A 25,280-nucleotide genomic window follows, 5' to 3' on the forward strand; every position below is an offset into this window, starting at 1 on the left:
TTAAACTTTATACAATTAATTAATAATTTAATTTAACAAATATTTTTTTTAACTTAATAAATTAAATCTAAAATTGATACTTTTTTAATTTAAATCATAAACTAATAAACTAGATACTTAATTTAATCTTATGTATACATAAATCACCTTTTAATTATTTAATTAAGGATTAAATAAGTGTACATGTCTCATATGTGAATTACAATTAGAAAATATTAATTTCAAATAAAATTGATTATTATTTTTATTCTAAAACTTTTTATTTTAATTAAATAAATTTAATGATTATTTGTTTTTAAAGGAAAAATTTAATGTTCAGAAATTTTGAAAAGATCATAAAAATATTTTTTTCATTGAAGTTAGACAGATTGATAAATAAACAAACAAACAAAGAAAATAATTATAAATTAAATTTTTCTTACCTTTTTTAAATGTAAAAATAGTTTTTAAAATAATTTAAAAACATTTTGATTTTCAAAAAAAGTTTTATCAATGTTTAGTAAGATTTAAAAAATCAAACAATTAGCATTTTTAAAGATAAATTGGTATTAATACTTAAAAAAAAGATATTATAATTGAAAAATTAGAAATTGTTTGTTATATTTTCGCTGGAATAATTTGGAATTACATGATAATAAATTATATAAACAAAGTTAAAGTAAATTTTATATATTATTTAAATTAATTTTTTAGTTGCTCAGAGAGATGGTTTCATATAGGAAACATCTCTGATTTTTCTTAATTCTGCTTGTATAGCTTTTTATACTGGTATATCATTCAAACGGTTTTAATTAGATGCCCATTCATATAGGGTTTCATAAACTTTTCCATCAGATCTTCCAAGAGCTCCTAAACAACCATCGCTATAACAGAAGGCTTCTACTAAACTCAATGCTTCGTTTCTCAATTCATATAATAGGTCTTCTTTTGCTGATTTGATCATTTTAAACTATTCACCAGCCATATAACCGTTTTCAAAGAAGCAAGATGGGTTTGTGATGAGCTTTTAGATTCCATAGAGTAAACATAATTTGATAAGTACTTCTTTTACCCTTTCATTACTAGCTTCGACTATCATTTCTAGGAAGGAAGTATATGTGAAATATTCTACATGAGCAGTGGAAGCGTCAACTAAGTTGATTCCTGCATAACTGTCCCAGGTCTCTTTCATGCTAAGACCTTTTTCTAAACCTTCCATAATTTTTTATGATGCTATGCTTACCAAATAAGCTGCCTTTATTTAAAAAAATTTTCATTTATAATTTACACTTATAAGCATTTCTTTTTTTAGATTTTAGTTATATTTTTCAAAAGTGGTTATGCTTATATATAATAAGATGTAACCTTAATTAAGATGAGGTTTTTTATTTGACAATTTCAGTAAAAAAAATTAATTAAAAATTATGTTTTTTAAGAATAAATTATTTCTTAGCTTAAAAATAGAACTAATTTTATTGATCAGAGCTTAATTTATCAGAAAGATTTTCTTTTGTAAAAAGATATTCTAAATTCATAGAATATTAAACATTTTATTGTTTTTTTGGATTGCTTTCATGGTATTTTAAAATGTTTAATGAATTTTTGAAAATAAATTACTTTGTATCTAAGACATTTTCTTATTAAGTCTATGTTAAGGACTTCCCTTTTAGATTAGGCAGTAAATTTCTCGTTTTCAATTCCTACAACGCATTTCAAGTATTCAATGAAGGGAGGAATTTTTTCTCCTTTTAATGACTTGTTTAAGCCTTTCACTAAATAGCTTGCTGTTTACAAAGATAAAACTGTATTTTCACCTTCATAAGTAACAAAGGGAGAGAATTCATGGTAGATGTCTACGAATCTTGAAAATGCTGAAAATCCATGACCACCACAAGCTTGTCTTACTTTTTCTATGGCTTCAAGCATTCTTGCAGTGTAAACAGCTTTTTAAAATTAAAAATAATTTTAAAGTGATCTTGTAATAACGTTTATAATATCATAAATATAATAAATATAAAGAGTAGCGCATTATTTGTTAAATTGCTATTTATTTATTTTTTTTTCAATTGTAGATTACTTAGTTCTTCTTTGTTTTTATCAAATTAATCTTAGATAAAATTTAAATGCTAATTGTTAATCTAAATTGATTTGTTTATTTGCTGTTTGTTGGTATAAATTTTTTAAATTCAAAATGTACCTTTGCATCCACTTGCGATAGCATGATAGTCTTTAAATAAAGAAAAATCTTCTCTTTCAAAAATGTTTTTTATATTTTGTTAGTGAAGACGTGTTATTTTTCTTCCACCTGCAAGGAGGGCGTATGTTTCAGCAATATATGGAATTATTTTTTCTTATTGCAATTAGTAATCTAAGACTTTTTTTTCTATGCCGTTTGAATCCTTAAATTATGTTCTAAAGAGAGAGTATCTTGTGCCTATTGTCAGAGTCCTTGCCATAATTAGAGAGCAACTCGTGATAATATCAGTTCTGATTTCCATCATGCAAGCATAGCCTACTTTTTCATTTTTTGGCTTAGAGAAAATACCACTCTTGCTTACCTTAGCGTATCTCATAAGCATATTTTCTCTAGGTATTCTAACATTGTTCATTCTTAGGTACCCATTATCCTTAGCATTCTTTGTAATAAATGAGAATATAAATATTTAATGAAAAAAAAATCGATGGATTTGTAAAATTTTTTCGAATAAACTCGTCATATCTTTAGATTTAGAAAAATGATCATTTAATTACATAACCCATCTTGACTCCTAGATCTCCAACAGTTATTCCAGGAAGTGGTTCATGATTTTCGGTGTCTCTTATTTAAACTATAAATGCTTGCACTCCGTAGTTCTTTCCATCAATTAAAAGTTAGGCAAAGGCTACAACATGTGTGCTAGTAATACCCTATATTACAAAAAACATTAAACATCTGTTTGAAAAAATGAAAGAATATTGATTGAAGAAGTAGAACCTAGAGGATAGAACTTTTCCTAATTTACTTACAATTTTTTTTATAAAAGGAATAAAAATAGCTTATATAAATTAAAGAAGTTCTGTGGAGATTACTCGAGTTATTTTTAATTAATTTTTTTTATTATTGAGAAAATCTTCTGTTTATTTCCGATACAGAGTGTAAAGGTCATTGTAAAAAATTAATTATTAAAAGGTTTTGAGCTTAAAACACAGAAACTTACTTCATAATTCTTCAATAAGGATATCTCATATGAAGGACAATAAAATATACAAAAAATTTAAATACTCTAAAAATGCTAATTTGCTATTTTTGATAAACATTTTCATCCTTAGGAAGGACAATTTAGCTGTTAAAAGCATTTATTTGGAAAAAATTTTGAATATCCAGTAGGTTCTTAACTGTATCAAAAATACTAAAATATAAATAAAAAATATGTTACCAATTCACCAGGCCACCATTTGGTTGAAGACAAGGTAGGACTGTTGATAATAAATTCTTGGTTATCTATGTCAAAAGTAGCTGTTGTTTCTAAGCTCTGGACATCCGATCCGTGCCCGAGTTCAGTTTGAGCATATGTGCCGAAAATTTAATGAGATTCAGCTAAAGGGATCCAGTACTTGACTTGTTTATCTGTGCCCAAATATTTAATAGTTGGAATGAACATCTTCCAATGAAGACCACAAAAAGGCTGGTTATCAATGTGACTGCTCAAAACGTAATTAAAATCTTCCTTTAAACATTTTAAAAAATAGTAAATTCATTAATGTTAGTTAGTTTGTTAGCTTTAAAAACGATTTAAATTTTTAAATGAAAATATTGATTGGTATTAGAAAAATTATCATTCATTCGTTCATTCTAAGATAATTAATAACCGATTAAAAGCCAAATACACCTAGAATCAAGCCAAATTCAAATTAAACTGAATTAATTTAATTATTTTAAATAGAAATTTCTGTTTACTGTATTGTGAAAGCCTAATAACTCATGCATTCTTCTGGTTCTCTAAGCCATTAATATGAAGATTTCTTCTCTAGAAGCTCCAAGGTGCTTAGGATCATACCTGATCAAAGGATCTTCTTCACATATTCTTTGTAATTTATTGATCCTATCAATTTTTTCTTGTGATCCCCAAATAACAAGTGATAAGTCATTGACTTCAAATGATGCCTTGGATCTCTCTTAGGCATAAAAATCGTTTGAGCTGTCTTAAATATGTTGAGTTCTTCCCATATTTTAATGTAAATCTGAAAAATGATGCAAGTGAGTTAAACTGTTTACCTTTATGATAAAAAAGCTTTAATTATGAAAATTTAGATTTATTTATATAATTAAATTAAAACAATAGGCGAATTTAAATCGATGCTAAGTTGTATTAAACAAGCGTGTTAAATGATGTCTATTTCGACTGTCCTCATTTCATAGGTTATTCTGTGACGTAATGCTTTGTCATCAGCTTTTGTCTTGCCTTCTGTGAAACTTTAATTGCAGTCTGAAAAATTACGTCATTTACTGTAGCTGTAAAACTTAAATTCTATTTTCAATACAATTTCCCACTTTTTTAATAGATTTTTAGCTGAAAAACTGTAAATTTTAAAATTTTTAGGATAATCAAATATGTTTTTCAAATTCATTTTTACAAAGATGCATTAGATTTAAAGTTAAATTTAGATAAAAAGGAATATTTTTATGAAATAAATACATTTATCTATGTTTTTAAATAATAATTAACTAATTTTTATAATATAAATGAAACATTTGACAGTTTAGTTTATAAACAGTGCTATTAATCGATTTAAAATTAAAATGATAATTTTGTTGACGTAAAGTCAAAATTTAATTACATATTATTTTTAAAAAGGATTTAAACGGAAAGAAAATGGATCTGTAAGATCATAATTCAATTAAAATTTTACTGAACTATAAATTTCTCAAGATAAATAATTAAATGAATCTAAAATTTGTTTTCCTTTCAATTTATTTTTTAAATATTAAATTTAAAATAATCAAAATAAATAAATTATTTTGTATGAATTAAAAATTATTTTTACTTTTCACAGTAAAAAATTTAAAAAATTTGACATTATTTTAAATTTAAAATCAATTTGTAATAAAATTGCTAAAATTTTTATTTGATATGAATAATTTTTTAAAAAGTAAAATAGCTTGTTTTGAAAATTATTTTAATAGCAACAATAAATCTTTAGATTTTGGAATTTATTTAAATTTATAATAAATATGAATTTTAGTTAAATTCAATTGATTTGTTTTAAATCATTTTTAATAAGCAAAATAACTTATTTTAAAAAATATTTTAATAGTTAAGTAATAATAAAATCTTTTAGATTTTGGTATTCTTTTAAATTTAAAATAAAAATGTAATACAACTTCTACAAACTTTGATTTGAATACATTTTTATTAATATAAAATAGTTAGTTTCAATAATTTGAATTTTAATTAAATTGATTTGATTTGTTTTGAATCATCTTTAATAAGCAAAAAAACTTATTTTAAAAAATATTTAATAGTTAAGCAATAATAAAATCTTTTAGATTTTGGTATTGTTTTAAATTTAAAATAAATATGTAATACGATAATCAGTAAAATTTGATTTTAATACATTTTTATTGATATAAAATAGTTAGTTCAAAAATATTTTAATAATTAATCATAAAATCTTTTAGAATTTTGTATTATTTTAAATTTATAATAAATTTTAATAAACAAAAATATCTTATTTTAAAAACTATTTTAATAAATAAATAATAAGACATTATACTAAATTTAAAATGAATATGTTATAGAATTTCTACAAAATTTGATTTGACTTGAATACATTTTTATTAAAATAACCTCAAAATTATATGGATTTTATGCGATTTTTAATTTATAAAATATTAAATAGAATTTATAAAAAATTAGATTTGGCTCAAATAAATTTTTATTTAAATAAAATTGCTTGTTTTCATAATTATTTTAATAATTAACCTCAAAAATTATTAGATATCATTTTAAATTTATAAAATATTAAACATGCAAAAATATTTATTAAAAATTAGATTTGATTCAAATAAAATTGTATTAAACAATTAATATCACAAGAAAATTAAATGGGTTTAAATTTTGATTGATTGTAATAAATTTTTAAAAGTTAAAATAATCAAAAGCTTTTTTTATTTATGTTAGCTTCATTTTAATTTTAATAACACTTTACTTTTTAAAATCGTTGGTCTTTCAATGAAGATTTAAGAAGCTAAATTAGCAGGTTAACTTTCTTGTTATAAATATAAAATCAGTTAAAATTTAATAAAAATATTTATTATTTATCATATTTAAAAAAAGCTAGTTTTTAATTTGATGAAATTATTTTAAGAAATTTAATTTAAAAAAATACTAAATACCATTATAGAATTAAAATAAGACAATTAAAACAAACAGGTAATTTATTTCATATAAACATAAAAGTAGATAAAGCAAAGCAATAAAATTGAAATTTTATACAACTTATTTAGTAATTTTTCAAAAAAAGATTTGAAGAAATAGTATTAAGAAAACTAATCTTATAAAAAAGAATTTGTCTTAGAATTTAACTTTATTAAGAAATGCAATAAATTATTTTAATCAAAATAACTCAAATAAAATTGGCCTAAAAATAAAGTCCATTAAATATTAATAGAACTAAAGTTTATTAAAAATACCACAAATGAAAATAAAAAAATTTTTAATTTTAAATTAAGAATAATTAATTTGCACAAAAATAAAGCTACATTATAATTTTATAAACTAAAATAATATTTTATTTGCTTTATGTTGTTTTTTATAAAGTAGATTATTTAAATTTAAATACAGTTTATATTTATGAGAATATTTTGAGTAAAATTAAATTTATGAATTTGTGGGTATTTGTAAGATAGATAGATAGATAATATTTTGATTATATTTAGTAAAATAGTAAACGAATTAAAATTCTTTTTACTTTGGATTAGCAATATCAAAAAACATAATTTTCTAATAATGTTGATTTAAAATATAAAAGAAAATAGATTTGAATTAAATCTTTGATAATCTAAATAATTAATATATAAAAAATAGTAAATTTATTGTAATAGATTATCAAAAATTATTCATTTTGTCCTCTATTACAGAAGAAATAAACTATACTTTTAAAAAAAGTGCCTAGAAAGGAATGGATTATTATGATTACGATTATGATGAAACTTACCAAAAAAATTCTCCAACAAGTGAAGAATATGTTTTTGAATAAAGTCAGCAGTAAAAACTTCCATATTGCGTTACAAACATTGTTGAAGGGTAAATTGAAAATCCCTATTTATATTTAGATTATGAGGAGGAATAATAAAAGGACGAATAAGAATAAGAATAACGTGAAATATCTTATGAAAATGTTTAACTGAGTTAAAAAAATGTTGTTTGCAGTGGAAATTTAGGTGAAAATAATAAAATTGTCTAAAATTAAGATTAAGAATTAGGTAGCACCACTGCTAATACTAATTTTGAAATATATGAAGAGAATTAGACTAATGAAGATGGTGAAAGAGCTAAAGTACTTTAAATAATATACAAGAGACAAGACCAATAGATTGATATCCTATAAAATTGAAATTTTAAAGAATAGTAGGATATTATAAATTATTAAATATTTATATAAAATAGAAATAAGTATACATGCTAGGATTGTAAAACAATAGACTAAAGTATAAAGTGAAAAAGTATTAAAAGAGCCTATACAAGGTACCAATAAAATAAAGCATATTTACAATAATTAATTAATCTTAGCATAAAGAAAATACTATTTAATATTATAAGTATTTTTACAATAAGTAGAAACACTTATATTATCATAAATCAATCAATATATTTATTTATTTATTACTCAGATTAAAATAATAAAAAATTATAATAATCATCTAATGGCTTCATGCAAATTATATACTCAAGACAAATAATAATTAAATTAATTTATTTATCTAACTCAAAACTTACAAACAACCAAAATGAACTAACTATTTAACTAACTTATTAATTAATAATTAATTAACTAACTTTCTCTATTTTAAGAATCTATTATAATTCTTATTTATTTTTATACTATTATTCTTTAAAATATATTCATCAAATATTAAAGAACTAAATAGCTTATTGAATCTTATTTACTTATATATAGATTTTTATTACTTCTTAATTTTTATTAGCAATTATTAATACTAAAGTATTTTTAATAATTCCTCAAATTCAAACCTTTTTTTAAATTAAACTTATTTAAGTAATAAATAATAGTTATCTATCATCTTTTTTATTTTGAATAGTTAATCATTATTTCAATCCAAATTAAGTTATGAGAAAAATTTATTATTTATTAATTGTTAGCTATCTATCTATTAATTTGTTTTACTTCAAATCCAAATATTTTTTAAATAAAATCAAAATATTATTTATCAATTCCATTAAATTGTAAATTATCTACCTTTTTGCTTTACAATAAATATATGTATGAGCCAAATTTTAATCTAATTTACAGGATGTTTTGTTTATTTATTTATATTCTTTTAAATATATTTATTTAAAGCTTTTTATTTGAACATTTTTAACATTAATATGTATTTTAAAATTAATTAATAAACTTTCAATTGATTGAAACGATTTTAAAATTTTTTTGTTTTCTTATTAGATTTTATTTAAACATAATTAAAATAATTATTATAATTGTCAATAAAAAAATTAACTTTCACTTTCAAATTTATATTTTTACAAAAAAGTAAAATAATATTATTCTCCCATTAAATTGATCAAGATTTAAAAAATAATTTATTTAAAATAAACATTATTTTAAAACATTTAATACTTTATATTAATCATTTTTAATTATTATTTTATCAAAAAACCCTTTTTATTTAATTTATTATATTTAAAATTTTTTTATATGATTGATAACTGTCAAAAAAAATGTTGTTTAGCACAATTAAGAAATAAAAAAAGTAAAAAATTAAATAATAATATTATTAATTTAGAAATATCAGAAGTGTATAATATTATAATAAATCAGAATAAGTTTTTAAAGCACACATATTCTTCTGAATTAATTTATATATTTTTTAAATTATAGATAACAAATAATCCAGAGTAAACAGCATAATATTAATTAACTTACCAAAATAATAAGTAAATAAATAAATAGTTTTTAAAAATGAAATATTTGATAGACGGACTAGACTATTAACAATTTCCTATTCCAAAATATGATAAGTCTGAGATTATAGGTAATATTCTAGCTACTGGGTTGTTTGTGATATAATGGCTGTACTTCTTAATTAAATACTACCATTTGCCAGAAAGTATTCCAGTTTAATTTAATTTAGAAGGATAGCCAGAATAATATGGGAATAAAACAACCCTATTTGTTTTTCCAGGCGTAATGACTTTAATAGTTGTAATATTAACCATCTTAGAGCGTTTTCCTGATAGATTTAAATATTCTTTGCGCTTGGATGAAAATAATGCTCCTACAGTTTACAAATATGCTCGTAAATTCATAATATATATGAAAATAGTGACCTGTGCATTGTTTCTTTTTTTGATCAGCCAGATGATTAGTGTTGTAAACTTAAAAAGTAAGCCTAAGGAAATGTACTTTTGTTTTTTATTTGTGCCAGTCTATTTATTCGGAGTCTTTGTGTACTTCAGATACATGAAAATAATTCAAAATAGACAAAAAAAAGTAACAATTTGATATATTTAGAATGAATGATAGGTAGAATATTTTACTTTAGGTGAGAGAATATTTATTTATTAATAAGAATTGCTTGCTTAATAATACAACTAGCAAGTTATTAACATACAAACAAACAAATAACTAAATAAAAAAATAAACTAGAAATTAATTAAAAACAGATAAAATTTATATTGAAAATAAATAAATAAATAAATAAATAAATATTATGAAAGTATATTTTTTAAACATGTTTTTAGAAGTAGAATAGATTAATTTATACTATTTAATTAATATATGTTTTTTTTACTTATTCATATCATTAAACAGATTGTTATTATTTATTATAATGGGATAACTTAAATGGCTATGGTTTCGTTTTGCTTTATCTGGTTTCAGTATCATACCTTTTATGAAGGTTGAATACTTGATCTTCTTTATGGATACGCTCTTATTTTTATCTTTCTGCTCTGTCCTTATTTTAGAGGAAATTTTCAAGTCCCTTTACTCGATCAATATTTTGCTTTTTATCCACTTTCTTGTTTTTATTTATTGTTGGAGTGAAAGTGCATTCCTTGAGCTCTTTATTAATGTATTGTTTCTTTTACTCTCTAAGTTTCTTTTCTTTAATTTAGACCTCCATTTTTACACTCTTATGGCACTTTTCTTAGTTATAATATGCTGGGACGTGCATATATTTAATACTTTGAGAAGTTGAGGGATAAAATGAACATTCCTTCATTTTTTCGAATTCTTTTTCCTATTTTTAAAAATAAAATTCGATTTTGAAAAATTAACAAAATAATTTATTTATTTATTTTTACTTCTTAAAGCATTTTAATGTGCATTTTTCCTGTGTAATTGTAAGCTAGCTCATCAAGATCTCTTGATCTTTTAATAATGTATATAAAATATTAATTTAAACACAAATAAATATTACTTATCATTAACAATATATCTAGAGACTTCGTTAATAGATGGAGTAAAGGTCATTTAAGATTCATATTCCTTTTATCTTTAATCATTTTTCATTTTTCTCATTTCTATTTCTTTTTTATACATTCTCTCTATTTTTTAATCTTATGTTTCTGTTAATCTCCCTTAGTTTTCATACACTATAATTTCGCTGATTTAATTTATCTCAGGTTTAAAAGAGCATTTGTCTTTTTCTAATTCTTATGCTACTCTTTATTTTTTATCTCTTGACTACTTTTCAAGTACTTGCTAACGTTAAACAACGTCTTTTTATATTAATTTTATTTTATTATTGGTTACTAAATTCTTAACAATTTACCAGCTCTTCCATCGTAAAGTGGAAGCTATTTTGCTATTTATATGCTTGCAGGATTCGTCTAAGGATGGAACTTGCACTCTTTGTTCACTTCCTCGTAAATCTAAGTCTACAATTTCTCCTAAAATAATTTAAAAATTTTCAATTCCTCAGCATAAAGTAAAACAAATTAATACAAAAAAATCTAAAAACTACTTTTCTTTTTTATTATTCAAAAAACTCCTGATTTAATCTTTCAGCTACATCTTTGTTATTTATCTTTGTTTCAGCTATTTCTGCACTCTTAGGATTGATCTAAGGCTAAAACATAGACTACTCCTTTAGTTTTAACTAATGAATAATATCCTATTTTTTCTTAGCTATTTCTGTAAATCTCTCGTAAATTGGAGGTTTTTATTGTAAAGGCTGAGAGTAAATTTAAGGTTTAAAAGTTAAATCTTCAGTTTCCTTTACTTGCTTTTCTTATTGTTATTTTTATATTTTTTGTCTGTACTTAATTGCCTCTAAATTTAATCTTTCTTCAACTGGTCTATAAATAATTTTTTATGTTTACAAAATATTTACTAATAAATAATAAAATTTACAAATTATTTTCTTTGTTTTTGTTTTCTGCTATCACCTTGCTTAATAGGTTTATTTCAGGACTTTTTTAGCAATTAGTTATGATCTGAATTTAATAATTTATATTAAAAAAATTCTTTATTTTTAAAACTTTGAATTTAAAAATTACTCTGGTTTCTTCAATTCTCTTCTTTTCTTACTCGTTTTATTCGTGAAATTATTTTTTGTCATCATATAATCTAAGCCAGGCTGAGCATCTTTCCTCCTCTGTGAGAGGATCTTTATGTATATTTTTTCTGAGCAGTTCTTACTCGTTTGATAGTTTGCACTAGGCATGGAAAGTATGTTCATGCTTTTTCTTGTCTTAACTAGTATTTATATTTATATGAATTCCAAAAATATTAAAAAAATGTGTTACTCTTCAATTCTGTGCTATATCAGCTCTTTTTATTTTTTATCTTTTTATTCTTTGAGATTAAGAAGTTTACTCTTTAAATCTTTGACTGTATTTTTTGCAGTTTTAACTTATTCATTGCTGCCCTTTTTGTTATGAGTTAAATCTTAATGGCTTTTATTTACTCTTAATGAATCTTAATTTTTTACTGGTTTATCACTAATAAAGTACTTTTATTAATTATTATTATTTCGTTGTTAACTATTTTTATTCTATTTATTTTAATTCTATGATTTTTATCTATTCTAAACATTCTCTACTTAGAAAAAGTTATCACGTTTAATTTAATTGTAGTTTTACTCATCTTAATACTAATCGCCATACTAGCTATATTATTGCTAGTTTTCATACTCTAAATGTTAGTTATTGCTTGTGTTTTAAGAGTAACTGTTTTAATATTAATTATGATCATCCTCTTAGGAATATTGCTCTTAGTTGTAATGATTCTAATTGTTAACTTCGTTTAATTCATCTTCATCATCATCTTCTTCTAATTCTTGATCTTATTCTACCATGTCTCTATTCAAATATCTTTAGTTTTCCTCAATTTATTCTTTAGACAACTTCATTTAATCTAACAAAATCTAATTGTGATATTTGTTAAAAGTGTAGTTATAGTTTTAAGCACTAAAGTTATTGCTATCGCTATTATGCTCTGAACCTTGTTAATTCTAATCCCCTTCTTCACTAAGAATGCTATTTCTTTTGCTATTAGAATTGGATGGTATCTGATTAAACAGGTTTTATTATTAAAAAAGATTGCTTTATTCCTCAGCTTAATCTTGAATCACAATTTATTCTTTTTGCTTATCTTATGAAATTCTCTTCTAAGATCCTGAAGACTTCTATTTCAACAACTTTTATATTTCATTCCTTTCGTTTCTCAAAACATCTAAAATATGCTTCCTACTTTCTTAAGTAATTCCAGACATTTATCTGTAAGTCTTTAAGTAAAAAAGTAAATTACTGATACAAATATTTTAAAAATTATAAGATTAATTTTGAATTTATTAATCAAAGTTTTTATGAATAAGCAAGCTAACAATATAAAGTTATGTATTCACTAAAATCTAATTTCTATGCATTAAATATATAAATAAATTATTTATTTATTTAAATTCGCAATAAGCATATCTTTAAAAACAAATGAATCTTATTAATTTAATACAAATAAATAAAGCAATATGCTGTAAAAATCATTATCATATAAATAAAATATTATCAATTTTAAATGTTAATATTGATTGTTTCGTTTAATTAAAATAAAGTAAAAACTTTTTTCAAAAAAGATAAATAAATGTTAATCCAATATCATAATTTTATTTCCCTGATATTTGTATAAAAATTTAAGTTGCTATTAAAAAAATGATTCAATAAAAAAATCAAAAATTATTATTGTACTTATTTATAAAAATTAATTTATTTGAGTGCTTTTGTTGCATTTATTTAGTTAATAAATTAATTTAGTAATCATCAAAATAAAAAGGTTTATTTTTTTATCAAAGCTATCACTTAAATACAAAAAGTAAGAATATGAGATCATTCAATATATTCAATATGATACAATTTGAGTATTTGGGCTATGTAATTAGAAGATCTATACAAAAAAAACATAATTTTAAAAAAACAGATTTATTTAAAACATTTCTTTCAAAATTCATTTTAAAACTTATAGTATCATAAAACAGGCTAAGAATAAAAAAAGATAATTATAATTATGCTATAATTCTAATGTGAAGGTTAATAACCCAATTCAATATTAAATTGGGTTGATAATAATTGCAATAATTAATTATAAATCAAAAGTTCTTGCAAATTTCATAAACTTAAATAAATTAAAACAATTTGATATAATACAAAATAAAATTAATTTATAAAATATGAATTTTTTACTTAAATATATTTCTCCTTTAAATCAAAATTAAATCAAAATAGTGGGTTAAATGAATTTTAATAATAAATTAATAAACTTGGAAATAATAATAAATAACTATCTTAAATAAATTCAAATAAAAAATAAAGATATACAAAAGTGAGCAATCAGAGAAGTATTAATTAAGATTATGAGTAATTATTATAAAAATAATTTACATACTATGTTTGAACTTCATACTAAAAGAAGACTAAAAATCAACAATTTATTTATATTAAAATTTAATTAATTTAAGAGGAAAGTTTTAAAAAATTATTTTTATGATATGCTTGAAAAAATAATTTTAAAAAAAAAATTTAAACTGAATACTTGAATTAAAAAAAAAACTTAAATTATAATTTTAAATTATACTTAAATATTTATGATTGTTTTTTTAAAAAGTTTAGTTTAAAGTTAGCTTTTAAATATTTTTAATTCATTGAAAAAAATGGAATATTTTTAATGAAGTGTATTAATTAAATCTTTTTTCATTTATTTAAATTTTGAATAAGGCCAGTAAGTAAATTGTAAAATAAATAAATAAATAATTTAGATTATATTTTATTTAAATTTAAAGTAGAATGAATTCTCTGGTAGTTAACACTGATGGGATAATAGTGATGAAAATAAATCCAATTTTTGGATTTTTATTTGCATAAATAAAGTAATATGTAAATTAAGGGGCTTTAGATTAAGTTATCAGGCAAAAAACTATTGATTTACATGATTGTAGTAAATTTATTCAAATTAAAAGCCATTTTTGTTTAAAAATAAAAATTCTTTTACACATTTACATTGAATAAATACAATAAATTATAAAACAAATATTAGACTTTATTTTTTGATACTCCTAATTGATATTGAAGCTGCATATAATAGATATATAGATAGATAAATAGATCAATTGATTGATTGATCGAATACATCATAAACAAACAATAAAAGATTAGAAGAAGACTAAATAAATATATTTAGAAACCAAAGAATTCTAAAACATAATTTGCAAATAAATAAATAAAAAACAAATAAATAAATAAATAGAGTTACTTACTAATATTTATAACAAAAAGTGTTAAAAATAACAGTAGAATGGACAACAAAATGAATGATATAATAGTAGGAAAGACATTTAAACTGACTAAGAAAGTCAGTTAAGGTGCATTTGGTGAGGTTTTTCATGGAATTAACTTAAATACTAATATGGAAGTTGCAGTCAAATTAGAGCCAGCTAAAACGAAACACCCTCAACTTTTCTTTGAAGTTAAGCTGTATTAATATTTGCAAAGAGATGCAAACGTAGCCGATAAAGGTATTGCAAATAATTCTGCTTATTTTACTGAAATTATCTCATTCTATGATAATTGCATTCATTAAATGTTATTTTTCGATAGAATTAACAAATTATTTTATTTAGAAGCGAATTAGTCAAGAGTTTTTAGTAGCAGCCATAGATAAATAAACACACATTTTTTAGATTAAATTTTAAATTAGATTTGAGAAAAATTCTATCAAGTATTTTTTAAAATAATGAGTGCCAAAAAATGAAAGCAATTAATTAATTTTGAACATTAGTTAATCTAATTTTTTTTTAAATTATAGGTATCCCAAATGTATATTACGCTGCTACTGAAAGAGAATATAACATAATGGTTATGGATTTGCTTGGTCCCTCTTTGGAAGATTTATTCAATATGTGCAATAGAAAATTTACAGTTAAAACAACTTTAATGTTAGCAGATTAACTTATATAAAGAGTTTCTTATGTCCATAGTAAACACTTCTTGCATCGTGACATCAAACCTGATAATTTCTTAATTGGGACAGGAAAAAACGCCTATAAAGTATTTATCATTGATTTTGGTTTAGCAAAAAGATATCTTAAGAAAGATGGAAAACACATAGAATATAAAGAAGGAAAGTCACTAACAGGTAAAATCAATAAGAAAAATTTTTAATATAAATAAAATAAAGATTAGCTAGCAAGATCTACTTTAGAAAATATATGAAAAAATTAAAATTAAATCCAATTATCTAGAAAAGCACTTAACAAACAAAAAGCATCTATTTAATGAATATCCAAAACATCTTTTAGTAATATTCTAGATAAATTAAAATTGATACTGTGTAATTTTCAATATTTATCATAAGGGAATGCGAATAACTATTTACATTACTAACTTAAATAAAAATGAGTTTGATAAAATTGTAAGCAAAATAACCAAAATTAATAAGTTGTCTGTTAGTGAGTTCTTTGAGTTGATAAAAGACTCGATTAAACAACATTACTTTCTTCATTCAAAATGAATGTTAATTAATCTGTTTAGATTATTAATTTTTATTTAAATATAATAGGAACTGCTAGATATGCTTCTCTTAACACTCATTTAGGAATAGAATAAGGAAGAAGAGATGATTTAGAAAGTTTAGGATATATGTTTATGTATTTTTTGAGAGGATCTCTTCCTTGGCAAAATTTAAAGGCTACAAATAAAAAAGATAAGTATGAGAAGATTATGGAAAAGAAACTTTAAACTTAGGTAGAAGAACTTTGTAAAGGATTTCCCTCAGAATTTGCTACTTATTTGGCTTATACAAAGAACTTGAGATTCGATGAGAAGCCTGATTACGAATATTTGAGAAAACTTTTTAAGGATTTATTTAAAAGACAAGGATATGAGTAAGACTACTAATATGATTGGAAATTGATAGCAGAAAAGTAACAGAATAACGGCTAAGGATAGACACTTTTATAAAATTATTAAAATCAACCATCATTATAATAATCATCAAATCTTCAAGGAGGTGGAGTTGCAAGAACAGAGACAATGGCTTCTAATCAAAAATAAATGGGTAACTCAAAAATAGCAGAAAAATAGCCATAAAAATAGTCAAGCTTCAATGAGTAAAATAAAGGAGAAAATAAATTATATGGAGGCGATGATAAAAAATTCTGAAAACAAAAAATAAGTAAATAAAAACTAAGTGTAAAAACGAAATATTATTTGTAGACTTCAATCACATCATGTAACAAATAAACCAAAAAGCAATTAAATAAATAAATAAAATTGACTGTGCCTACCAAAAAAGTATTATATGCATATAATTAAATTAATGAATAAATAATAAATAGTTATTTTTCTAGCCAAAAAAAATAACAGTTAGTTAGTTAGATAGTTAATTAATTAATTATTAATGTCTAATTAATTTCAATCCATTTAGAAAATTATTTAGTATTTCAACAATCTCTCTTTAATACTCAAAAGTTAGTATCTTTGTTACTTCTTGTTTTTTTTGGAAACTGTCTCTATATAACATATCATAACTATCTATCTATCTATCAATGAATAATCAAATCAATCAATTAATAACCTCTAAATAAATAAACAAATAAAAAGATTCTTCCAAGATTATCTATCTTTTACACACACATTCATTAGAACTCTCATTCTTAGTTAATTACTTACTCACTTAAATCATTCTCCCATTTAATTATTATATATTATCAAATATTCTTTTTAACTGTTTTATATATTTCTCCAGTCTTTAGTTTATCAAACCTTTTATTAAGTCTTATATTTTCACTTTACACAATTTCAAATAATGAATAATTCTAACATTTAAATCATTATTATTATTACTATTGAAATTAAAATAAATAATTTTTAAAATAAATTTTGTATTTTTCAAAGGTATCTAAAATGATGATTGAAACTTTCATTTAAATAAATACTTTTAAAACATTCATTTTCATTTTATTAATTTTGATGAAAATTATAATTTAAATTTATTTTTTTTCTAAAACTTGCTTATTAAAAAAAATAGCTAGCTCTTATAATAAATACAAAATAATATATTCACCTATCAATTAATATGTTGATTTTATTTTATTTTTTAATTAATTTTAAATAATAATTCAATTAAATACTTCTAAAACATCAAAGTAAATATATGTTTTTAAATGAAAAATATACCTACCATTCACTCATATATTCACAAAATTGTTGTCAGTGTCAAATTAAGAGGCCAACTCTAGATCATTATTTAGATAGATTTTAAATGCATAAATTCAAAATAGTTAACATAGGTTTGAGTATCAATCTATCTATATTTATTATTTGAATAGTCAAAACTTGCTTCAAAAAATTTAGAATTTAAAAAAATGTATTTATTGTTTTTTCGTTTGCTTTTTGTTTGATTTTTTTCAATAAAATACAATACTATTTTTAAGGTAGAGATTGATTTATGCACTCCCATTCATATTTTTAATTTTGATAGATTTTTTCTTTTTAATAATAAATAACATTTTAAATCATTAGATTTTCAAAAAATCAACTAAAAGTTAATTTCGCAAATTAATAAATTGAAAAAATCAACAAGCTAACAAATAATTAATAATTCAACATCATTAACAAATACAAACTGATGAAAGATTAGAAGGGAGATAAATCTGTTGAAATTACAGTGCTTGTTGAACTATTTTCAACATTTTTTGAAAAAATTACTTTCGTCCATCCTGACAAAGAAATATTAATGAAGAATTTATCAAAATTCAAAAATTTTTTATATGGAAATCAATAAAATTTAGAAAAAGGATATGAGTTCTTATAAAGCATGAAGGAATAGTATCAGTAGTACTTAGTGTAATATACTTTTATTATAAAATATACCAGTTTTCTCTATATTTTGTTCAAATTTAATTGGTTTTATTTTTAAATATCTTAGTGAAAATTAGTCAACTGCCTCTGCAAGTAATTAAAATGGATCTAATCTTGCTTCAAATAATCCATTGACAAATTAGGGAACCACTTAATAAAGTTTTTAGCAATATCAACAATAATATAATGCTTAATAGCGTTCATAATAGGAATAATAAAGACAACAAATTTAATAGGCAACTAGTTCGTATTAAAATCCATCTATAGCAGCTTAAAATAATATAGTAAAGACATTTAAATTTGACTTATCTTCGTTAAATGAAAATGCCAACCTCTTTAAAATTTAATCGATATAAGACTTCTCAGGAGTAAGAGGAGAAGGCATAAACCCAAAAATTGCATTAAGTGGTAGCTCCTTCAATTATATCAGAGAATTTGTGTCAGAAGTAAATGCATTTTATAGATGCATAGGCTTTAGATATCTTGAGTAATTAATTAAAAGTTAAAATTTAGCAAAGCTACAAGACATATTAAAGAGTGTGTAGAGTAAGAAAATTGTGCTAGAATAATACTATAGAGAATAGACATCTATTGAAAATGATGCAGAAGAGAATATTGCTAGATAGTAAAATAATGATTATTTGAGAAACACATTTTGCGGTTATTTAGAATATATCATAGAAAGCTTAAAAAAAGATAAAAGCTCTGCTGAACTTTAAGAAATTTTATACAAAATAGTCAACGGAGACAGTGCTTTTGATACTGCTTTAATTAGCTTTATTAAGGAATAATCTGTTAGATTTATCTAAGAATCTGATCCTCTATACATCGATTTCTTACTTTCAAGCTAAGAATTAAAAAATGATAAAGAATTAATCCAGCATATTCGCTCTTAAGATGAACCACTAGAAATTACAATTAAAATAGTTGCTCTTGCTCTTGAAACATTAATTAATATTTATACAATAGAAAATAATAATGCTCTCACTAAAAAAGATTATAAATTTAATTCCCTTCCAGAATCCAGCAACATTACTTTGGATTTACTCAAAATTAAGCAACCCTATATAATTTACTATCTAATTTATAATCAGCTAGAAGGATAGTAGTTAGTTCGTGTTTCTTCTCAAGCATTTATTAATCAACAATAAACCTTATAGTAATAATAAGAGTCTTAGTAAAATGAATAAAATATATATGGTTAAAAACCTAGACAGCAGAATAGTGTACAAACTAATAAAGCTAATCTTGCTTAAAATAATGCAGAAGTCAGACCTTCAGTAATAAATTTCTACTTTTTCAAGAAGATTTTTGGTATATTTATTTTTTTTTATTTAATCAAAGTAAATTGAAGACTTGAAAGTAAGAGGTGGCTATCTAAAGAAAATGCTTAAAATGTTTGATGATAATACAGAAGATTTGATAAATAAATTAAGTAGTTTCAAAGATGGAATGAATGAAGATGAAGAAGATGAATAAGATGAAGAAAATATTGAAAAAGTTCTCAAAGAATAAATTAATTACAGTAAATCAAGAGCCCTTAATTTTTACAGTAACATTTAAACTTAAGATAGAGGTTAAAACTGGGTAAATGATGGAATTAGCAATTAATGAACAACCAAATGAATCGAATATATAAAAAATAAAATAAATTTACAAAAGCCGAAATTAAATTAAAACAAACCAATAAATAAATAGATTTATTACATAAAATTGCATAACACAATTAACAAACCAACCAACCAATCAATCAATAAATATATAAACAATTAAGTAAGTAAATAAATATTTTTGGAATTTTATGAAAAAAGTTAATTTGCTTAAGAAAATAAAAGAAACTAATTAATTTGAATAATATTAAAGATTTATCTTCTATATTTATATATAAATATTAATTAACTGTATATTATTTACTATTTCTTCATTAATAAAATTTACTTAAAGATTTTACTTCTATATAATATATAAAAAGAAAGAAAAAATGAATGGATATTTACAATAGAATTAATAAATTTGTTTATTAGTTAGTAATCAATAATTTTAGTTTATATATTCTTTTTATTTTGAAATACTTTTCTTGATTAGATTAGTTCTATAAAATAATAATTGCAATGTACTGATTTAATGCATTTCCCTTATTAATTGCATAATAATTTAATTACATTTTAATTATCTTTATAATTAAATTTCATATTTAGCTTCAAATATTGACTCTATATTTGATTACCAATTATTTTCATAATAACTCTTTAGTAAGAATTGCTTTCTAATTAGATTTTCAAATAAATTTCGTTATTAAATAAATGTTTTACTCATTTTTCTAATGTGTTTAAATAAAAAAATAAATGTATATTATTAATTATTGACAATAAGAAAACCATCATATAAAAAGATGAAATAACTTTAGATAAATGAATAATTAGAATTATTTAAATTCAAAAATATTTTAATTTCCAATAATAATATTTATCATAAATATACGTTATTTGTATTTTTTTGTTGCTCGTTCTGTAAGATACTATTAATTTAATTTTACTAAATTGTTAAAAAGGACTTTAAATTTGCATACAATAATATTTATTAAAAAATTAGATATCTTTTGCCTGTTTTTAGATTTTATAAATTTAGAAAATAAATACCATAAAAATTATAAATTGCGTTTTTAGAATAAGAAATGTCCAATTAAGAAATTAAGGATTTGAGCGCTGGCGACATAATGGAAAAATATGTAGCCGCAACTACAAAATTTGTAGAAAACAATTCAAAAAGTAAAACAAACCTAACCAATAGAAATGGTTTATTTCAGTAAATTTAAATATATTAATTTGTAATATTGTGAATAATAGTTAGCAATATGAAATTATATACTCTCAATAAAATGAATGAAACTGCTCATGCTCATTTTAAAAAAAATTAAGAAAAAGTTGACGCTATTGAGTAAGAAATCAAAGCAGCCAATTAGCAATGTAAAAAGAGTTCGATAAATTAGCTTTTTTAAGTATTGATTTAATAAATTTAGATGATATTCTTAGATAGTATTTTAAATAAATTGACGATGTCGGATAGAGTATTGAAGGTATGGAATCCTCTGTTGAGTACTTAGATGTAATTCTATCTAGAATAGGTAAATTATTTAACAATATAAAGAGCTCAAAATTAAAAATTCTAAAAATTAAATAGAATCTAAAATAAATGACTTAGAAAGTATGAAATGAAATTTACTCAAAATATATTATTACTGATGAATAAATAAACAAAATTTTAATAAAAATGTATAAAATATCTATGTTGATTAAAATAATAAATTAAGTATATTAAAACCACTCAAACTCTTTATGTTTATTCAATAAAATTAATTTATTTATTTATTTATTTATTATAAAATTAATACATATTATCCAACATAACAATAAAATAAATTAATTTAACAAATTTTTTACTTTAGCATAAATTTATAAAAATAAAATATTCTAATAAATTAAAATAGCACACATGGACATAGATAGGATATAACATAGATAGAGTAGAAAAATACTTAAAATACTATTTATTTTTCAAAAAATCTAAGAAATTAATTAGATTTATTATATATATACAATTTATAAAATTGAAGAGCTTTTAACAGTATTTTGAATATAATAATGACAGCTAATTGAATTATAAAAATATTTTTTTTGAAAGAACTTATAAACTTTTAAACTATTCATCATTATAATTTTTAGAATTTAATCCTAAAAATAGTAAATGTATTTAATTTGATGAATGAAACCGAATAAAGTATTTATTCTTTGTTCATAATTAAATTATTTCTTTGAATAAGAAACTAAAAATTATTTAAAATGTGAAATAAATATAATAATTAATTTTGATTAAAAAAATAAATAAATATTCTTATTAAAAATAATCAATTATTATTATTATTTTTTGTTCCATTAATTTATAATTTGATTATAGTTTTAAAATCTTAAAAATATGTGTCATAAATACACAATTTATTAAAATTAAATAAATACAAAAATAAATGTTATAATTTAAGTGAATTAATTTTACTTATTAAAATTTAAATAATTAAAAATTTTGGCTTTTATTTTAAAATTAATTAACTAAAATAATCAATAAATTAAAATAAATAACTAATAAATAATAAAGAGTTTTTTTAAACAAGGAAATATTTTTAATTTACCTAAAATATTTAACAATCATTCAATTAATCAATCAATGAATTCATTGAGGTGATTATTATTTTTATTACTATTTAAGTAGAACATCTCTGATTTACTACTTTGTTTTTTAATTTTCTATAAATAAATCCTAATTTTATAAAAATTTGTTAATTTATTGCTTCATTTTATTTGAAATTTCATTTATAATTTTATAAAATTCTTAAACTTTAAAATTAATTTAATGTAAGAATAAAATAAATTATACCTCTACCAATGAGAACAAATCGTCCATTGAATAAGATTTAAAGCTTTAAATTACCTCTTTATTTATCTCAGATATCTCCTATCTTTTTTTATAAATAAGGTTTATTAACAAATAAATATTTATTTATTTACATTTTTTATTCAGATATTTGAGGATATGTGTTTCTTATTTCTTATATTATGTTAAGTATTATTTGTGATTTTTATTTCAGTTTTTATTCATATTGGTTGTTTATCGCTGATTAGTCTTAGATCGATTATTTTAAATTTTAATTTTCTTCAGAAAGATCTTAAACTCTAGCACTGAGTGCTTCTAAAATCTTCTTCTCTCTTTTTAAATTAGCTGGATCTATATTATTACTATGGCTATTACTTGCAGGAGGAGTTTATTAGGGCTATTATTATTGCTGTTGTTAGACTTAGCGTAATTTAATTAACGCACTCTATTAATCGCATTTATCTTGCAGTTGCTTTATCTAATTTTCTTACTCTTCACATTTTTTCACTAGAATTTCTTTTTCTTAAATTAAATCTTTTTATATTTCTTTTAAGCATTTAAGTTCCTAAATAAATTATTAATAAAAATTATTTAATAATGAAATATTTCTTTAAAAATAAACGAATACATTATTGTATTTATTAGTTTAGATTTCTTTTTCTATTTGAACGTCTTCAAGCTTTTATCTAAGTTCCTGAACTATTTCACTGTCGCTTAAATCATTTATTTTGGACTACTCTAAATCAAATTAAATTTTTTGGTATTATTCTAATTTCTATTCTTGCTATTTATTAGCATTTGATAAATCCCTTATTTTATCAACTAATTTTTCTATTTCTTCTTAGAAGTTGCTACACTCATACAAATGATCTTCTCTCAATTTTTAAATCTAAATAATTCAAATAACAATAAATCAATTAATTGCTTTTTTTTATCATCAAAATTTTTTTCAAAGCTATTGCTTCATTTATATTAGCATTTACTCTTTAATCGCACTCCTATTTGAAAAGTAAGTTCTACTAATGAAGTTCAATATTGTCATCTTTCAGCTCTTGCAGCTACTTTTCCAACCTTAAGATATTGCTTTTCTAAAGATTAATATCCTCATTTAAAATTTAGACTACTTCTTCTTTCGACCTAATTGTATTATGCAGTTAAAATATATCTTCCTCTAAATCTAGTTTGCCAGAAATCTTGCTCACTATTTGTTTAAATTAGATCTTAAATTTACAAATAAAAAGTTTGTTTTTGAAATTGATTCTATCCATTTAAAAATCTATCTAACAAGCATCTTAAAAACTTAAAGTCCATAAAAGTGTAAAATAATAATAATTTTTTTAATAATAAATTAAAGTAAAATACTCTTTTTTGATTATCCTTGAAGCTATTTAGTTAATTCTGACATTTAATCTTCATATTATTTCTTCTTTGCTTCATAAATTTAAATTAATTCTTTCTTTTCTCTTTTCATTCCTTCCATAACTTGTAACAGTTCTTAATTTTCTTGCTTGTACTAAAGAGATTCTTTATTATACAATTCTTTTTTTTCTAATGCTTATCGCTCTCTTTCAGAGAACACCTTAATCAGCTCTACTTTACTGCTTAGTTCGAGTGTTTTTCCCTCTAATTCATCTTGAAGAAACTGTATTTATCTTTTTACAAAATGAGTTTTGGTATAACTAAAACTTTTCTTAAATCAAACTTATTCAAATAAATATCTTTTCTTTTTACTTTTGCAATTCCGCTATTTAGCTTTCTTGCGAGTTCTTCCTTTTCATTATTCCTAAAAAATTTATAAATAAACTATAAATCTATAAAATTTTAATTAAATTATATCAAAATATTATTTAATTAATTTATTAGTCTTTATTTGATCAAGTCATAGACTCTAAAAATTTCAATTAATTTTGATTATATTTTATCAGCTAAGTTCAATAAATTGTTTAACTGGAAAGGATATCTTTCTGCTATTGATTAAAAATAATTGAATCCATTATTATGTAAATTTGCTATTAGTTGGTTTTAATATAATTTTTATGGCAATTTTATTGTTTAAGAAAGCATTTCTTTTTTTTATTAATTATTTAAATATGTTATTTTAAGTATAACAGTCAATTAATTAATTAATTAATTTCTTCTCACTTACTTGACAAGTTCTAAAAAAAAAAAGTGATTTGCTAAAATTTAAATTGGTGGTAAAAATTAATACTATTTTAAGAAATTAGATAAGGCCTTCAAAGACAATTATCAAATAAATGAGTAAATGCTTTTGTATAGAAAAGAAGAAGATTCTACTTACTT

The 25,280-nt window shown here is 21.4% G+C and overlaps 8 protein-coding genes across 8 annotated transcripts; 5 read left to right on the top strand and 3 right to left on the bottom strand. All coding sequences in view use genetic code 6, as the record gives it.

Annotated features, from left to right (window-relative positions):
* Positions 1-697: 697 nt before the first annotated feature.
* On the bottom strand, positions 698-4,186 carry TTHERM_00079730 (peroxisomal acyl-CoA oxidase; the record flags this gene model as incomplete). The annotated part of the gene is made up of 6 exons (XM_001015813.3): positions 698-1,234; positions 1,597-1,922; positions 2,177-2,615; positions 2,731-2,886; positions 3,396-3,686; positions 3,917-4,186. The coding sequence occupies 6 exons, from the start codon at positions 4,184-4,186 to the stop codon at positions 698-700; spliced, it is 2,019 nt and encodes a 672-aa protein (XP_001015813.2).
* A 2,954-nt stretch (positions 4,187-7,140) lies between these two features.
* Positions 7,141-7,575, top strand: TTHERM_00079750 (hypothetical protein; the record flags this gene model as incomplete). Its single annotated transcript, XM_001015815.1, has 1 exon — positions 7,141-7,575. The coding sequence occupies one exon, from the start codon at positions 7,141-7,143 to the stop codon at positions 7,573-7,575; it is 435 nt and encodes a 144-aa protein (XP_001015815.1).
* A 1,584-nt stretch (positions 7,576-9,159) lies between these two features.
* Positions 9,160-9,702, top strand: TTHERM_000079759 (transmembrane protein, putative; the record flags this gene model as incomplete). Its single annotated transcript, XM_012797588.1, has 1 exon — positions 9,160-9,702. One exon carries the CDS (start codon positions 9,160-9,162, stop codon positions 9,700-9,702), a length of 543 nt encoding a protein of 180 aa, XP_012653042.1.
* Positions 9,703-10,000: 298 nt separating this feature from the next.
* Positions 10,001-13,054, bottom strand: TTHERM_00079760 (hypothetical protein; the record flags this gene model as incomplete). The annotated part of the gene is made up of 8 exons (XM_001015816.2): positions 11,952-13,054; positions 11,703-11,901; positions 11,557-11,639; positions 11,168-11,501; positions 10,976-11,093; positions 10,622-10,922; positions 10,506-10,572; positions 10,001-10,441 (listed from the first exon to the last, which is right to left on the bottom strand). The coding sequence occupies exons 1-8, from the start codon at positions 12,917-12,919 to the stop codon at positions 10,001-10,003; spliced, it is 2,511 nt and encodes an 836-aa protein (XP_001015816.2). The 5' UTR covers positions 12,920-13,054.
* A 1,934-nt stretch (positions 13,055-14,988) lies between these two features.
* Positions 14,989-16,853, top strand: TTHERM_00079780 (kinase domain protein; the record flags this gene model as incomplete). The annotated part of the gene is made up of 3 exons (XM_001015818.3): positions 14,989-15,208; positions 15,499-15,828; positions 16,252-16,853. The coding sequence occupies 3 exons, from the start codon at positions 14,989-14,991 to the stop codon at positions 16,851-16,853; spliced, it is 1,152 nt and encodes a 383-aa protein (XP_001015818.2).
* A 1,363-nt stretch (positions 16,854-18,216) lies between these two features.
* On the top strand, positions 18,217-20,168 carry TTHERM_00079790 (peptidase C65 otubain protein; the record flags this gene model as incomplete). The annotated part of the gene is made up of 3 exons (XM_001015819.2): positions 18,217-18,539; positions 18,622-19,834; positions 19,899-20,168. The coding sequence occupies exons 1-3, from the start codon at positions 18,322-18,324 to the stop codon at positions 20,166-20,168; spliced, it is 1,701 nt and encodes a 566-aa protein (XP_001015819.2). The 5' UTR covers positions 18,217-18,321.
* A 1,060-nt stretch (positions 20,169-21,228) lies between these two features.
* Positions 21,229-21,769, top strand: TTHERM_00079800 (biogenesis of lysosome-related organelles complex-1 subunit 2; the record flags this gene model as incomplete). The annotated part of the gene is made up of 4 exons (XM_001015820.2): positions 21,229-21,322; positions 21,401-21,520; positions 21,574-21,678; positions 21,735-21,769. 4 exons carry the CDS (start codon positions 21,229-21,231, stop codon positions 21,767-21,769), a joined length of 354 nt encoding a protein of 117 aa, XP_001015820.2.
* Positions 21,770-22,778: 1,009 nt separating this feature from the next.
* On the bottom strand, positions 22,779-24,808 carry TTHERM_00079810 (hypothetical protein; the record flags this gene model as incomplete). The annotated part of the gene is made up of 7 exons (XM_001015821.2): positions 24,711-24,808; positions 24,342-24,631; positions 23,963-24,180; positions 23,608-23,868; positions 23,114-23,544; positions 22,983-23,064; positions 22,779-22,865 (listed from the first exon to the last, which is right to left on the bottom strand). Exons 1-7 carry the CDS (start codon positions 24,755-24,757, stop codon positions 22,779-22,781), a joined length of 1,416 nt encoding a protein of 471 aa, XP_001015821.2. The 5' UTR covers positions 24,758-24,808.
* Between the last annotated feature and the right edge of the window lie 472 nt (positions 24,809-25,280).

The sequence above is a fragment of the Tetrahymena thermophila genome (genome assembly GCF_000189635.1).
Source record: "Tetrahymena thermophila SB210 genomic scaffold scf_8254650, whole genome shotgun sequence".
In the NCBI taxonomy this organism is placed as follows: Eukaryota; Ciliophora; class Oligohymenophorea; order Hymenostomatida; family Tetrahymenidae; genus Tetrahymena; species Tetrahymena thermophila.